The sequence below is a fragment of the Chelmon rostratus genome, chromosome 13, assembly GCF_017976325.1.
Source record: "Chelmon rostratus isolate fCheRos1 chromosome 13, fCheRos1.pri, whole genome shotgun sequence".
Lineage (NCBI taxonomy): Eukaryota > Metazoa > Chordata > Actinopteri > Chaetodontiformes > Chaetodontidae > Chelmon > Chelmon rostratus.
In genome coordinates, this window is record NC_055670.1 from 12,841,573 (window position 1) to 12,858,718 (window position 17,146).

At 40.6% G+C, this 17,146-nt stretch overlaps 2 protein-coding genes across 6 annotated transcripts in view; both read left to right on the plus strand.

Moving 5' to 3' along the window:
- The window catches only part of LOC121615956 (obg-like ATPase 1), a 40,585-nt gene extending 38,688 nt beyond the window's left edge, over positions 1-1,897 (plus strand). For all 3 annotated transcript variants that reach the window (XM_041950501.1, XM_041950502.1, XM_041950503.1), the window contains one exon: positions 1,557-1,897. In XM_041950501.1, the coding sequence (XP_041806435.1) occupies positions 1,557-1,658 (102 nt within the window). In that variant the 3' untranslated portion in view covers positions 1,659-1,897. The remainder of the gene's footprint in view (positions 1-1,556) is intronic.
- Positions 1,898-7,508: 5,611 nt separating this feature from the next.
- sp3a (sp3a transcription factor) lies at positions 7,509-15,857 on the plus strand. 3 transcript variants are annotated; one of them, XM_041950323.1, is made up of 7 exons: positions 7,509-7,665; positions 8,081-8,178; positions 8,560-8,655; positions 9,961-11,209; positions 12,465-12,651; positions 12,761-12,957; positions 14,085-15,857. In XM_041950323.1, exons 1-7 carry the CDS (start codon positions 7,659-7,661, stop codon positions 14,375-14,377), a joined length of 2,127 nt encoding a protein of 708 aa, XP_041806257.1. In that variant the 5' UTR covers positions 7,509-7,658; the 3' UTR covers positions 14,378-15,857. The 3 variants fall into 3 exon arrangements, with proteins under 3 accessions (XP_041806257.1, XP_041806258.1, XP_041806259.1); XM_041950324.1 differs by having other exon boundaries at positions 8,569-8,655; XM_041950325.1 differs by lacking the exon at positions 8,560-8,655.
- Positions 15,858-17,146: the final 1,289 nt, after the last annotated feature.

Consider the following 17,146-nt stretch of genomic DNA (forward strand, 5'->3'; position numbering starts at 1 on the left):
GCCAACTGCAGCAAGTTCTTTGCAAAAATGCCTCAAGACGCTTTACTTTTCCTACCACCAGTGTTTTAAGGTTTGGAATTTATTTTCACATGGGCAAACTGTAATTTAGTAATTGAAGGTACAGAGTTAATAATCAGTTAATCAACGCTGTAGGATGCCTTTCATATCAAAGATGCTCTTTTTTTATGATTTAATTTCTGTATGGACACATTTTAAAATTTCAGTCTCAGTTAATTAACTTAAAGCAGAAGTGATTTTAACCTTGCTGTGTGTGACAGTTGTGAGCAGCAGCTGTAAGCCATGCTGTTACAATCCCACTATCGCCACCATCAACTCTATGTGCCCACTTACAGACTCAACTAATGTAATTATGGTGACACACAGGGACCCGCGGGGACCAGTGCGGAAAGAAAGCGCTATGAAAACATTTAAATCTCTTTACTATTCAAGCCTTTTTTAATAAGTATTTAATGCAGCGGCAGTGTATTGTCCACACCCTTCATAAGCTGCAGACAGAGGGTGAAATGTGTGGGTCTCTGGGGAGTTTCACCATTGTTATCCGAGGTTGAGATCTGAGTGTCAGGTCCTTACTGCATGCTCTCTTACTAATCCCTTTTTGGGCCTCATAAGAACATGGAGCGTTTCTGACTGTGGCATTAAGGTCCATGCTATTTAATGCCAGTTGTGGGAATAGGCTGTCTGAATAGGGCCAGTGTATGGGGATATCACATTATTAGTAATCATATCTTCTTAAGCCAAGCTTGCTGCTCCAGATGGCTGCTTTCAAGTGCAAATGAACCAGTTAGACGTGTCTGGTTTAATACATACTCAGGAATCACAAATAGCCATTGATTTTTTTTTTCCTGTCTCCCTCTCCATCCAGTGTTTCTGGTGGTATTGAGCTTGGATTAAATGGTCTCCTGAGCCTTTAAAGGGACATTGATTCTTCTAATTAATTGTGCGCTGTGCAGAAACAGAATGCATAAACCTGTCCGTATTAGCACTTCAAGTCAATTATTTTGAGTTTGCCGGGAAGGAGAACAAACACTTACTGTATACAAAAGAAATGTTAGAACTTATTTTGTTTCCTTGAGAAGTTTGATAGTGCTGTAATCAAAGACTTATTAACATTTTGTGCTTGAGCACATGAAACTGAAATGAGCAGAGGAGAGGATTATTCACTCAGTGGGAATTCAGGCAACCGTTGAACAAAACATGGACGCAAGTGGGTGTGTGTGTGTGCACACGCACCTTTGTGCATGTGCACGTGCGTGTGTGCGTGTGCGTGTGCGTGTGTGTGTGTGTTGTGGGGGCGCAGAGAGGGAGAGAATATGACATTTGCAATTGGAGTCAAGTTATGGTAGGTGATAAAATAGTTTGGGTTTTCCATTATTATTTACAGTGTACACTATTATTATGTGCTCTATATAGTCAATTATACCAATAAGAGTCAGTTAATTTATGTAACAGTCTATAATATAATATATGTTGTTCATCATACAATAATTTGATCATATTTTTTAATTTTAATTCATTTTTTCTTTGTTATCTCACAGGCAGCAGGGAAATACAGACAACAGGGAAGAAACTACATTGTTGAAGATGGAGACATCATCTTTTTCAAATTTAACGCACCAAATGCGCCAAAGAAAAAGTGACACGAGAACAATCTGTTTGTTTACATAACTGTGCTTGTTAGCCTGGTTTCTTCCTCTCTTTGGCCTGACACCCACGCTCACTTTCTGTTTTCCGTCCTGTAGAATCAAATCCCCCCTCTGTGCCAAAGCACAGGTTCAGTAAACTCTGACAGCTTTGCTATTTAAGATCAGGATCGGCCCCCCACTCCAAATTGTAGCAGCATCTGAAGGAGCATATTACTCTCCAGATACTTCATTAATCTCCATCACGGGTGCCAGCACTGACACAGCTGACAGCGGGGACAATGCCACCTGCTCCTCTCCCCCTTCACCAGATAATGCATGTTTTACAGTAGCCCAGATGTCTACACTCAATAAAACATTTGACAAAACCAGTCTGTGTGTGTTTTGGGATGTCTGTATTGAGTGGGAAGCTGCATGGTGATGGTGATAGCGGTCCTGCCGACCACTGATTAGAGAATTAAAAGACACAGCTGACATTGACTGTAGCGGAGAGGGGGCAATTATAATTAAATCTGTTAAGTGATGCTGATTTTAGAAGGGCACATGCACGATGCAGGTGTCTCGGCCAAAAGGACTGGTCAGTTTAAAGGATTATTTGTACAGTGATTGAGTTAACCTTTCATTTCCAGTTTTTATTTCATTTATGATTGATGAATATGTGAGTCCTCTCCTTCACTGTTACTATAATACTCCTACAATCCTCAAATACTGACAAAAAATGGTATGTTTGTTATGTTTACAGTTTCTTCCTCTAGTTCCTGAACAATGAGGGCAAATACACAACTTCAAAATAAAAGAAATATTCATTCAAATCATATTTTCCCCAAAAAAAGTCCAGATTTTATGATATTCTGTATAGTATGAAAATAGAGGTTGACACAATCCTTGAGCACAACCAGAAAACGATTCCTTTTGTCTGAAGTAGTGTTTTTCTCACCCCTATACTTTGTGTGTAAGTGTTTGTGAAGCGTTTATGCTGATGGAATTGTATGGCTGCAGCCGCAGTGCTCCAAAGTAAGATTGTGTTCTCCGTGGGAGTCCGAACAAAGAGCTGTAGATCAACAGTGCTTTGCTGAATGTCTTGTAACCATTAAGACTGCAGAGAACAAAATGGCTTTTTGATGGGAACAAACAGATTGAATAAAAATGGTCATTTTACAGAGATAGTATTGCATATCCAAGTTTTAGATAGGATGTTTTACGGAGCCGAGCCTATGCTAGCACTACAAAGCACAGTGTTTGTCATGGAAATAAGGTGGATTATAGTCTTTAAGGTTTAAGATCAGTGGCAAAATATAGGATAGTGTTTATTGTGGTTACATGGAATGAAAGACAGATGACAACATGTGTATGAAATAACATTAAGCCTGGCTTGGAAGCTCTAGCATTAACCACTGATTTTAATCACATGCAGCAGGCCAAAGAAGCCGTTGCTACCAACATTTACAGCTTTCATATACTGTCCTCTATACAACAACAAGCTGTTTTGGGCGCACAGTTTTCTAAGTGAAACCATACAAATCCTCTGGAGAGCACAATGGGGGCTTGAGACAAAACTGTTTTTGCATTCCTCTCGGAGTGGTGGTGGTGTTGGCCAACCTAAACCCCACACAGAAGATTATTCATCTGCTGTAGAGTTGAGGCTCAGCGATTGACGAGTTGTTCCCAGTGGTCTGGGCCGTGGAGTATTTTGTTTTTCATAAAGTGACCATAAATCCTTTCAGAGCGAGTAATAAAGCTATTTAGAATCATGCAGATTTGTATAGGAACAAAACACCATAACAAAGCCGCTTGTTCTGGAAGGTCGTCCCCAACAGGCTGCCTCGAGGTTTGATACCAACAATTTTGTTGTCACAGTAGAACAAGAATTAATGAATTATAAACTCATTGGGTGTCCTTTCTGTCCTGACACCATGAAGCACATTTCGTGCACACAAAACCACAAGTTATTCATAAACATTATCAGTTGACGTAGGCGTACTGTAGAAGCAGCCCAACTGATACAAGCTCGAAGAAATGAAAACAAGTCCAGAAATGTGACAGATTTTCTGCTGGTACAAATGTTCTGTCAGCGCAATCAATCAAGCGGTGCCACTCTGGCCCGAGGCAAACCGCAATGGCATCAAACCAAGGAGGGCACAGAGTGGAAAGCTGGCTTTAAAACACACACCCAAGAAAACAGACCACGGCCTACTGCTGTAAATCACATGCGCACCAAAGACCTTTGAAGAATTAAAAAAAAGGAATGTATGAGTTATGCACAAATAAACATATAAATAACTTGAGCATTTTTCGGAGCAGTCACTATGCACAAGGGATTGTGTTGGTGAATTCAATGGTTATTATAAACGTATCGTGTCATTACAGAGAGGAGATTATCTCTATTTTGGATGACAATAAAAGAGTTGCCATGTTGTAATTATTGCTATTGTGTGACTTCTCTGTCTGACACATGCACTATATACTGTACACAAAACAGGCATGAAATCAATATAGAATCAGGATTTGACTAAAATAACACTTCATGTTCATTTATGAGAGTTTATGCAACAGCTTCCTCTCACTCATGTTGTGCTATCATGATACAACGTGATGCTCTGATTTATTTCTCTCTCTGTCCCTGAGTGATGAAAGTGCCAGTCAGGGAAAAGAATGCCATTAACAGCACGGTGGAATCTCAGCAAGGAGTGTTTAAATCATGAGGTTGACAAATTTAATTTCTCGTTTGCATCTGCACTGATTATTGCATGTGTCTAAACTACAAAAAATATTTTTAATGGTCACCAGAACCATTACCAATGTCTTTGAACAAAAAAATGCAGCAAAATATGATTTAAGGAAACACATTTCTTCCCATGTTACACGCATGAATGATTAAATCAGCCATACGATGTCTGAAAACATCTCTGAGGGTAGTAACCTGTGGCTGTGCATTCAATGGCCACTTACTACAATTCAAAGCAGCAGTTCAGTCATAAATTCCACCTATACAAAGCTGATCATTACCACTAACTATGACCTCAACCCTAGAAAACTGAATTAACACCTCTATGAAAGTATCCAAAAAAAGAGCAGGCATCATAAACATTTGGCCGGCTGTGGCTCAGGAGGCAGAGCAGGTTGTCGGTCGCCTCCTCCCGTCTGCATGCTGAAGCGTCATTTAGGCGAGATACTGAACCCTGAATTGATCCTGATGGCCATGCAGTATGGGAATGGGTGCACACGTGTTGTAAAGTGTATAAAAGTTGACTTCATAGCAGAACAGTTGTACTGGATTGTACAGGTGTGCCTAATAATGTGGCCACTGAGCCTAAGACATACATCATCCACATCTGTGCATAGAGATGCTTATTATACGCCATATTAATATATGTTCTTGTAATGCACCTCACCAACCAGACCTCAACCCCCATTTGCACATTACTCAGAAACAGTTATTTTATATACAGATACTGTATTTTTGGTGTCTAATTGTTGTTTATTGACATACATATTTTCACACCTCTTACCTGCATGTAAAAGCTATATGTTTGTCTCCTTAGCTTTGCTTAACCTTGTTGTCTTTGTTTGGTTTTGTATAGCATGAGAGCTACAGAAAACCGGAGTCACGTTCCTTTTATGTGCCAATAAAGTTGATTCTGATGCTCAAAGCATCTGGGAAATGCATCCATGCACTGTATGTTACAAAAAAATATTGAACTTCCACAGTAAAAAGTACACTTGTATTTAAAACATTTGCCTTTGACAGTTAATTCTCAGTTCCTCAGACAAAGACCAGCATGATTGTTCCTTTCTTCAGAATCGTCTATGACACATATTTGATATTCCATCCACATGTCTCCATGCTGCACCAGTTTCAATTCTCTCTCTCAGGTCCCATTTACAGTGTCCCACGAGGTGCCTCCAGCAGGGCAGTTTCTCTCCGTGGGGTCACTCTCTCTTGGACTGGCCTTTCATGAAAACAACTGTCAATATGTTAATATGAAACACCCAGAGCCATTGTGGACTCACTCAGTTACTCCTCTTATCCTTCACAATTCTGCACTGCGCATCAACAACAATGTCCACTCCCAGAAGATGGTGAGGAGAGGCTCTGGCAAGATGATTTGTTAAAAAATGAATGCAGTCTAATTTGTATCATATTTCCCCACAACAATATAAGAAAGCTAGAAGCTCTGACTATATGCAGTGAGAAGGTCATGGCGCCTGTATTAACATTTATATATATCACGCTGAATCCTTATGGATGTGCTCAAACTCCCACTGGGTAATTGCTCTACTGACAGATTTCTCCTATGAGGTGAATACGAGGTCCGTCAATTCAATCTCATTCCCTTTGTTTGCAGCAACACTCACGTGTCTAAAGACAGACACTGTGGCAGTTATGTGTCTCATGTAGGCCACTGTGTCCACCAGGGTGTTGCATTTGTGCTGCTTTTAAGATATTTGACTTTTCCCTTTAACTTGGAGGTCTTTGTAGAAATTGTTGATACGTTTCCAAGGACTCCTAGAGTAAGACAGACATAGCTGCAAGGTTTTTCTAAAGCTGTTTCCATTGGCCTGTGTTTACCTGACACTTGGATTGACAGCAGAGTGATTGGAAATATCCACCATTCACTGCCGTGAGCTCCTGAGTGCACGGAAAGTGCTTTTGTAGTCTGGCTGTAATGGGCCAAGTTTGAATTGAAGGTTGAGAGAAATAGCCTCACTGCGGTCGCGCACTGTGAGGAACTGACACACCACAAATAATACTCAGAAGTGGGCTCCTGATAGCATCACAGGCACAGAGCAGGTACAATAGCATGCAGGCTCTCATTTCAATGCACTTTCACAGTGTTGCACCGTGCACAATCAGATGGAGGGGAAGAAATCCAGTCAAATACAACCTTAGATTGTGTCTCGATTGTGCCCCCCCCCCCCCACCCCAAGTAATCAACACAAAAGTCCTAAAACTCAACTGCTGATCAGTTTCCTATTCACGAGTAAAAAGGTGCCACTATTAGTTTATGAAGGCAAACCTGTTCTGATAAATGGAATCAAGGCAGAATCCAGATTCGTTGATCAGCGCCATAAATTGAGTAAATCTGGTTTGTAGACTTAAAAACAGGAATACACTCAACTGATCTGATCTGCCATGACTGTACCAGTCAACACTGAATACTGTTTGCTTGTCACGATCGTTACAAAATTCAATCTTTCCTCTTTCAGCTACATTCATTGGTGCACTAAATCTAGAATTAATTTTTGTGCTTGGCATTTAGACTTCCTGGTTTTGTGTTCTCATGTTCAATCAAAACACATGATACATACATCTGCAAAATGAGTGATGCTAAACACTTCCAACATCAGCATTTTGGAGTCATTTGAAGCTGTGTGCACAATTTTATTGATCAATAGAAAAGTGTATTTTAAAGACATACACAAATTGCAATATGTTGTGGACAATGCTGCGGGACTTTAGTTCGGATGAGTTAAACGCATAAGATGAATAAGATATTTGACAAGTAATGTGATTGCAGTTCTGTGTTTGTATCTCATATCTATATGGTCTCTACTTGCGATTTTGCACAATGTAACAGGCTACGTTATAAAAGCGGCAGTCTCACTGGTAACAACAATGTAACTGAACGCGTACAATGTAACTACAATCTTCATTGCCGTCAATACCAATACTGTAAAACTGAAAATGCATAATAAACAGGAAAAGAATCCAACAAAGGATGAATGACATGCCGACTGACAAATAACAACACGTTGTGCAAAACGAGTAACCAATCACCTTTATGAAGGACGGCGGGATTTCCTGTATGTGACGCAAATACTCCCAGTCAACACTGGAGGCCCCACCCTTTGTGTTACCTACCGCCCGTCAATCAAAATATAAAAAAATTCTGACAGTTATCATCTATTTCTACGCGTGTACAATCAATTTAATGTGCTGATCATGTCCGGTGGCTTGTGACCATCAGGACTCTCCGCTTCACGACAAGTCACGCAATGACTGGTATGTAATATCTATCCTTTTCACCTACGTAAGCTAACAAGCTACCACAGGCATCCTCTGGCTAAATTAGCTCGCTAGTAGGCTAGCAGGGATGCTTGATGGTGATATTGCTAATCATCGAAGGCTAAGTTAGCAGTAGTAGCTAACGCTGCGCTCGTTAGCTTAGCTAACTAGGTTAGCTTGTTGAGGAGCCATAGCTAGTCAGCCCTCCTCAAACTAATTATTGCTACGTCGCTATTTTCTTTGTGGACTTAAGGACAGTTTGTCGCGGTGGTTGTGATTTTATTATTAGCTAGTCAACTGACGTTATAGTAACGTTACAAATGTTAGTCCTCAGTGTGAATATCAGGTTTGTTTAGCTAACGTTAGCTTGGGCTGCTCCCACTCTGAGCTGTATATGCTTGTTACTACACAGCCCCAGAACAGCCGATGAAACCAGACGATATGGCTGCCTTGGACGTTGACAGCAGTCAAAGCGGCTTCCTGCAGCAGGAGGAAGGCAAGAGCAATCAGGTAAGAGTTCGCTCCTGGGATTATGACCCTCATTATACGTCGTTGCTGCGTTTCCAGTACCTGAGTGGTGCTTACTGAAGTTCACATATTTCAAACTTGGAGGGGGGTATTGTACCCTGATTTGAACCTCTCAGGCAACACTTCCTCTCAGGCTGCTTATAAATCCCTCCTCACTAACTAGGATTGAAGTGACAGACTTCAAATTCCAGCCAGACTTAAACATTACCTGGGTGTTATCCCAGGTGCTGCCTGGGGGGATCAACGCAGTCCTTTAACCTCCAAACTTCAGACTTTGCTCTTTGGCAATGAGTCACACTTTTTATGTGGCCCAGACTAATGGCCACCCACTTTCTTCCCTTTAAACTCACCCGATGTGGGTAGGACACTCAGCCGTCACCCCTCGACCTGCTAGCAACCACCTGCACTAAGGTCGGGTCACCGTCATCAGAGGTGGACAGAGGTGCTGCCGCTGACGTGGTAAGTCAGCACCTCTGCTAGATCTGTCACAGCTACAGCAGAAGTCAATCACAGCTGAGCAAAATTGGTGGTGGGAGCGTAGCTAAGGTTGTACTTGCTTTCATAAAATTATAGCTAGTGCATTTTCGCATAAAAGCAGGAGTATATCTCATTTCTACAAATGGAATGATTTTATCAGTTTAGCTACTGAACAGATTCAGTAATGGTCACATCCGTATGGTCATGTGCCAGGTCCTTGAATAGACTACATTTACAGCATATAAACCCAGTGGCCCTGTGACAGATTAAATGAAAATGCAGTTAATAATGGAAGTACATAGTCCATATTTGATGAAGTTTACATAGTTGGCAACTCATTCTAATGCTTCAAGCTTAAACTGTTATGTGCTCTGATACAACAGCCACATCAATCATAAACCACAAATGCATCATGGCAAATAAAGCTCTTTAACAACTCAAGATAAGTTATTGTGGGTCAGGAAGGCTTTGCATTTGTGCTGATGAGATTGTTTTTCAGCAACTGTGTAGATTTATGTTCTAGTTTGTGCTCAAAAAGTGAACTGGATCTTGCCTCAAGCTACCCCAAATTTTTGCTGACAAGATGTTCATTACACCATTATCGGGATGCATATTAGTGTATATGTGTACTTCATGACGTAATATATTCTGGCCAGTATGCTGTAGTTGGTAATTTTTATATTTCAGTGGTGAGAAGTTTTAATTATAATGAAAAATGCAAAATAGTGTGCATTGTATTTCATGTTGCTTAATTGTATTTTATTCTGGATGAGTAAGGTTGAAGCCTGGATCACATTCAAGCTGTGGTGTGAGGAAAAAAAAATGTAGTTCATATATTCTGCTAGCAAAACTTTTTTTTTTTTTTCACAAGAGACAGTCTGCAGTATTTTGGTTTCATTTCCAATTGGTTTCATTTAATTGATATATTTAAACTGTGTTAGTTAGTTTTGCTTTATATTGCTCAATGTTTCCATCAAAATCAAATGACGAAAGACATGTAACAAGGCACTCATCTGTTGGCTGTAACTTTTCCTTCATGAGTCAGTGTAGCACTGACGATGCAGGATGATGGGCCCCTGACATTGTGTAATGGATGAGTTACCTGTCAGACGCCAGGGTTACAACAGCTGCAATGTCGTAATTCTTAATAAATCACTGTAAATAATTTTTCTGTAAGTTTTAAGCAGGTTATAACTAGACTTCTGACTGAATGCTTTGCATTACTTAAGATAATTCATTAACAATAGGCGTCTAATCATTTTTTATGTCAATAATTTCTTTTCTCAGACATCAGATCCATCTACTCAACTTACTGGGACTGATAAATGGGAAGTGTTAACCCCCACATCTGTAAAGGATGAATCTGGAATGATACAGATCCAAAGTCAAGGAATATTAACATCAAATGGACAGTATGTTCTTCCTCTGCAGAACTTACAGAGTCAGCCAATCTTTGTGACGTCGGGAACGGACGCCTCTTCTGCCAATTCAGTGCCTAACATTCAGTACCAAGTAATTCCTCAGATTCAGACAGCAGATGGACAACTGAGCTTCTCCACATCCAGCGTGGAGGGCGCGACTCTGACTCAGGATGCCACAGGACAGATTCAGATCTTGCCTGATGGTAGCCAGAGTCTCAGTGTGACATCGACTGCAAACATCCTTAATAACAACCAGAACCTCATATCACAGACTGGTAATGTCCAGCAGATCCAGGGGGTTTCTATTGGCAGCTCCACCTTCAACAACCAGGGTCAGGTTGTTACTAATGTGCCTGTGGGTTTGCCTGGGAACATTACTTTTGTTCCTATTAACAGTGTGGACTTGGACTCCCTTGGCCTGTCGGGTGCTCAGACTATTGCAACAGGGGTCACTGCTGATGGCCAGCTAATTATGGCAAGTCAGCATGTGGATGGCTCTGAGAGTCTGGCAAAGACAGATAATCACCTCTCACAGACACTACCAATAAATGACTCAAATACAAATCCTGAGATATATGTGCCAACGTCTTCCTCTCAGCTACACATTCCAGCAAACGAATCAGGTCTGCTGACACAAGAGACTTCATTGTCATCAGTGGCTACAGAGCAAGCTGATTCGAGTTCTGGTCTCCAGGAGGGCTTCATTCAACAGAATCAGGAGCAGAGTGTCCAGGTGTCCGCAGCTCAGCCCATCATCCAGCTGCAGCAGGTACCCATTCAGACCACCAACGGTCAGGTAGTCCAGTCAGTGGCAACCGGCGGGCAGGGCCTGCAAAATGTGCAGCTGATCAACCCAGGAACCTTCATCATTCAAGCCCAGACAGTCACGCCGTCGGGTCAGATACAGTGGCAGACCTTTCAGGTGCAGGGGGTGCAGAACCTGCAGAACCTCCAGCTGCCCACAACACCACCCCAGCAGATAACACTGGCTCCAGTCCAGACCCTGTCACTGGGCTCCAATCCAGTCAGCATCACTGCGGGACAGATCCCCAACCTGCAGACAGTGACGGTCAACTCAGTGGCCCAAAATGAAGGAGACACAGACAACCCTGGAGGTACAGTTGCTCCTTTATTATCACAGTAAACATAATGTTGGTAAATCCACGTGGATGATTTCACTTTGTTGCCCAAGTGGACCTTTTCTCAGGATTCTGTGGGCGTGTACAGACATAGTTTATTGACATAGATAAATAGATAGATACTTTATTCATCTCCAAAGAGGTTAGGTTGGTTGAATCTTTTCGGCAAATTAGACCTGTATTGTTTTTATTAGTACATATATTTTGGTAATCTTATACAATCCCACTATAGTACCTTCTACCTATGACCTGAGCAGAGGTCTGGTCTGCCAGAATAACTCACAACACCTGTGAGCGTTCAAAGTCGAACCCAGTTTGCTTGATTATTGAACATACCATCATGATGTACTTAAATTTTACTTTGTTGCATTTATCTTTAAAAATTCTACCCAGTTGGCTTAACTACTATATTTATTACACTATTACAATAAAAGTAAACAGAAGTTTGTTTGTGGTTCTCACAGCAGACAGGTAATTATTTCTGTGTAAAAATCGTCAGTAGTGATGTAACTGACATTTTCAGAATGAAAATGTTTGACTTGTCACAATAGGAAAAGCAGAGGTGTAAATGATAGAATTAATGATGACTGAATTCCGTTTAGCAGCGCCAGTTTCAGGGTCCTGGTATTTGTGCATGTCACACTGTCATGACTTACTGGGACTCTTGAGAAAGACAGTGACACCTGTGGTTTTTCTACTGTGACAAGTCGAAATGTCTGCTGTGAAAATGGTCTATATTTTGCCTGTCCAGCAGTCAAAAAACAGAATTTCTGAATTTACAATTTTATCAACTATAAAAAGCCCTCATATTTTAGAAGCTGTATGCATGAATGTATGATTTTTTAATTAATTTTCTTTACATTCAGTGTGTGAACAGAATACTTTTTTGTGTTTCTTTATAGCCACTTTGTGTTGACGTTTTATGTAATTATAGCTATCAAAACATTGTGATGAAGTTGTTGACTGTAGCAAAGTCCTTCCATCCATTTTCTGCCACTCATGTGGGCCAAAAAGTCAACAGGGTACGTTTAATTAATTATCAGAATTGTCATTGATGCATTTTCTGCCAATCAACAAGTTATTTTATCACTGTGCTTAATATGGAGTTTTACTCGTGACATTTGCTGCCATGCTGTCAGTCACATGCAATAATAAAGCGGCTCTCACTGTGCAGGCTTTTTGGGAAGTCTAGCAGAGCTTGTGTTGAAATTAATGTACACATTCATTACAGACATTCGGATAAAGGAAGAGCCAGACTCTGGAGACTGGCAGCTGAGCACCGACTCCACCCTGAACACAAGCGATTTGTCCCACCTTCGTGTCAGGTTGGTGGATGAGGAGGATCAGCTGGGTCAGGAGGGCAAGAGGCTGCGCAGAGTGGCTTGTACTTGCCCCAACTGTAAAGAGTCAGGTGGGAGGTGAGTAAGCCTGACTGGTGCTTTTCTCTCTGAATCATCACACTTTATACGCCTCTGCATAAGAAATAAACATATCAGGACCCTAACTCTCCATGCCTGTGTTTCTCAGAGGATCCAGCACAGGGAAGAAGAAGCAGCACATCTGCCACATTGCAGGCTGTGGGAAAGTATATGGAAAGACATCGCACCTGCGAGCACACCTGCGCTGGCATTCAGGAGAGCGACCTTTTGTTTGCAGCTGGATGTTCTGTGGGAAGAGGTTCACACGCAGCGACGAGCTGCAGAGACACAGGAGAACACACACAGGTGCCCTTTTTCTGTTCCCTCAGTGTTTGCACATCAGGAAAACATCAGGAAAATCAGTAAAATGTGTTAATTTGTGCCCTGCAAAGCGTGAGTCATGTAAGAAATGACAGCGTTTATAACCCCTTTGGATTTACATGTAAAATGTCAGGTGAGGAATTGAAGACCATCGTGATAAATATATCCAGATTTCATGGTGGTATCTTCCAGTTCAGACTGGGGTTTGAACAGTTTGTCCTCTAGTCTAATTTGCAGGATCTGTTAACATCAGGTTATATAACAAAAACGTGACAAGAGATTCTAGCGGTTTTATTTTTATCCCATGATTCTCATTTGAATCTGAACACACTTGTATCAGCTCACCTAATCTGTTTTTAATTTTGCAGAATATGCCATTTGTCATCATTGGATAAAAATTCACAGCTCAACAGAATATGCTCTTAAGCAGGAATGCATGAAGTAGTAGCCTACTCCTGAAAAATCCAGTCAAACATACGAGTACAACATAATCATATGCAGTGTCTGATGACATTTACTGCCAGGATAGACCTTTGAAAGAGATATGACCACTCAGTCGTGCTGTTGTTGAGTTTATAAACCCTCTCATTGGCTGAGTGAGGCCTCTGACAGTAGGGGCTAAAGTAGCATGTCATTATGCTGTCAGCTTCAAGCTCAGATATTAACGGTTAGTGTTCACAGTTAACTTTACAAGTGGATGTTCAGTCATTCTATCTTTGTAATTTCTGAGAATTTTAACCAGTCATGTAGTATCAATGTGTCATTAATTTATTTGTTGTTTTTGTTGGTGACAGGTTGGCATTCAGCCGCTAATTCAATGATTTAATGTTGGCCCTGAGTCATACAGCCTTCAGCAACAGCACAAAATACAAATCCATTTAAGACGAATTTAGATTGCAGTGAAAGTTCTGCCATTCATTACTTAATGTTGCATATTAATTTTCTTTGTGATATTATTCACAAAGCAAGCAAATTGAACTGGCCCACCACTTTCTTAAGCTCATCTCCTCACCTATGAAACATATCCTCCAGATAGATGCCGTGTGTGACCCTCCCCAAATGTATTCAGCATCAAACTCTTTATCTTTCAAACTGTATTTTCTCTGTGGCAGGAGAGAAGAAGTTTGTCTGCCCCGAATGTTCCAAGCGCTTCATGCGGAGCGACCACCTGGCGAAGCACATTAAAACTCATCAGAACAAAAAAGGCGTGAACTCTGGCAGCGCTGTGGTGGCCTCGATGGAATCCGCAGGGTCCTCAGACAGTATCATCACCACGGCAGGCGGGACCACCCTCATCCTCACCAACATCCAGCAGGGTTCCAGCAACGCCCAGGACATCCTGGCCAACGCAGAGATCCCTCTGCAGCTTGTCACCACGGTAGCGGCCAGCGAAGTCATGGAGTGATTTACACTCCACTTAGGAACTTCTACAACCTTTCATACTGTATACTCCTACCTGCATTTTTATTCAAGTTTTGAAGAAAAGCTAAAAAATTATATATATATATATATATATATATATATATATATATATATATATATATAAACACAGAAATAGTCTGTGTCCGTCCTCAGTTTTCACTGAGGAAAAAATAGTTGGGAAGACTAAAAGAAGGTAAAGATGGAAAAAAGACATTGCAGTAAACACACAAGGAAATGCCTTATTTTGTATGATATTGTGTTGTTGGAAAGGTAGGATGCCATTTTACTTTGAATCTACTTTTTTTTTGTTATTTGTTTTTCACAAGAAATTATTGGTAAGTTGAGCAATTATCTCATCGTTTTTTTTTTAAATGGCATATTCTTATGATGTCAATGGTAAACAAGGTTTGTTCCATATTCCTTTGAGCAAAGACTAAATCTCACAACAGAGCTAATTTTATCCAGCTTAAGTAATGCTATTGCATACGTCCATGCAAATGTATTCATGTCATGTGATTTGTTTTTAAATATTATGCATCCTTTTTTTTTTTTCAGTGTCCTCCTTGCAGTCAGTCTGCTTGCAAATAAGGGAGCCCTCCTTCCTCCACTTTTTAAAAACTTTGCTCACACCAACTACATTTTGCAGGTGAAAATTAAAACAATCAAAATTTTGTATTGTAAATCCTCTTGGACATATACTGTTGATATGATACACATTATTTGCTTATTAAATATTTTGACTGAACAGCTATTTATATTGGGCTTTACATGGAAAATGCATTTGTGATATGAGAAGTCCAAAATATTTCAAATGGCTTCATTATATGTAATTCAGTGTGTTTTGTAAAACCCTTTTTGAAGGACTTCAAAACAACAACAACAACAACAAAACATGCATTGTGATATGAAGAGAAAAAAGCCTTTTTTTTGGGAGGTAATTGCCAAATTTGACTAAACTCAGGGTGACTTGTGACTGTGTGATATAAGTAGAGTAAATCACCCCTGTAGCTTCTCGGGCCATGGTGGGGTGTTGTGAAGACATGTTATTTGATGGACCAAAAGCTGAGGTGAATTAAGCTGTCACCATGTTACCTATGCTGGTTGAATCCTACCATCTCTCTCTCTCTCTCTCTCTCTCTCTCTCTCTCTCTCTCTCTCTCTCTCTCTCTCTCTCTCTCTCTCTCTCTCTCTCTCTCTCTCTCTCTCTCTCTCTCTCTCTCTCTTAATGATAAGGACGACCCCCGTTCATGTTATGGAAACAGCTTTGCAGAGTCCTTCACCTCCATCAGTCCTATCATGCGTTTGAAAAATCAGTGTGTTACTGAAAGCGGTACTCTTTTTAACAGCACTGTCCTCATCACGTTCATCTTGTTGTTAATCCTTTTGTATGAAAAAATGTTTTGTATACTTCCCAAGAAACTGTCCTTTATATTCATTGTCAGTAAATGTACAATGTTTCTGTCTGTGTTGATACTTTTTTTCTTTAGCTGTATGTTGCATTTTCCTGTTCCATGTTATTATGTGTTTTTTTATTTTGTCTCTCAACACCAACTGTTGAATTGTTAAATTTAACACACACACACACACACACTGAACAGTGAACTATAATGGCATATTTGATTTGATGATACTTTACCCTCTGAGTCAGATAGCAAGGTGCTGTTGGAATATTCAAAGAGCATCTTTATATTATGTACTAAACACTGAAGGTTTATTCTCACTCAGAAATCCTCTGTATAAATGTCAATATTAACATCAATATAAACCTTTCGGTTACACTTGAATTCCCTTTCTTTTTTGCTTTCTTTTATTTTATTGTGTTTGTGCATCAAGGTCCCGAGGGCAGAGTGATGACTAAACGTCAGGCAACTTTGAATTTTTCCTTTGGCTTGAAACCTTCTGTTCTGTGTCTTTTCGAAGACTTGACATCCAGCCGGGAGATTCGTTCTCCCCCTTCGGCCTACACTCTGGGTTAGTAGTCCAGTAGATGTCACTACAGCCAAGGGAGCAGGACAAGAGGTATGTTTGACCCCTTGACCTTCCCCATGTAGCGCCGCTAAGATGAAGGCAGAAGTCACTGAGGCCAACAGGAGGTGTGGGCCCTCAATTAACCACAAGATAATGTCACGCCGAAATGTCAGGAACATATTCTGCTGTTGGAGAACAAAGTACTGTCTCATGACTTTGAACAAACCCTACAGAGACGTGAGAGGTAACAGCCTCTGGCTTTTTGACCTGGATTCATGTATATTTCAGTGAATTATCAGGAAAGCATTTTTAATAAGCTGCTCTGTCTTTTTTCTGACTAACATGTACACACGGTTTCCTGTCAGGATCATTTACCAAAAATAATGATAATCTGTTAATATTTTGACATTAACCTGATATTAGCAGCCCACACATGCTGCATCACCCTGCAGCTCTTAAATGGGACATTTTACTAATTAGGTACTGCTGCTATTTTTTCTTTAATACGAGGCTCAGGACAGCAGCATAAGGGAGCTAAAATTGTATTATAGCCTACCTGGTTTTAGTGCCTGTGAGCATAATTAACATGGCAGTCTATGAAAAGCTTTATCTGGTAAATCAGAGTGAAGAGCACATGCTTTTTGAGTCTTAGTCAATTTGCTGAAAACGAGTCAGAAAATGTGGTCTGTAATGTTAAGAAGGACTCGTCCGTTCCTTTCATTTGCATAATTTAATGAATCCAATTCATTGTAATGCAATGCCAAGTGCACCAGGAACATAGAAT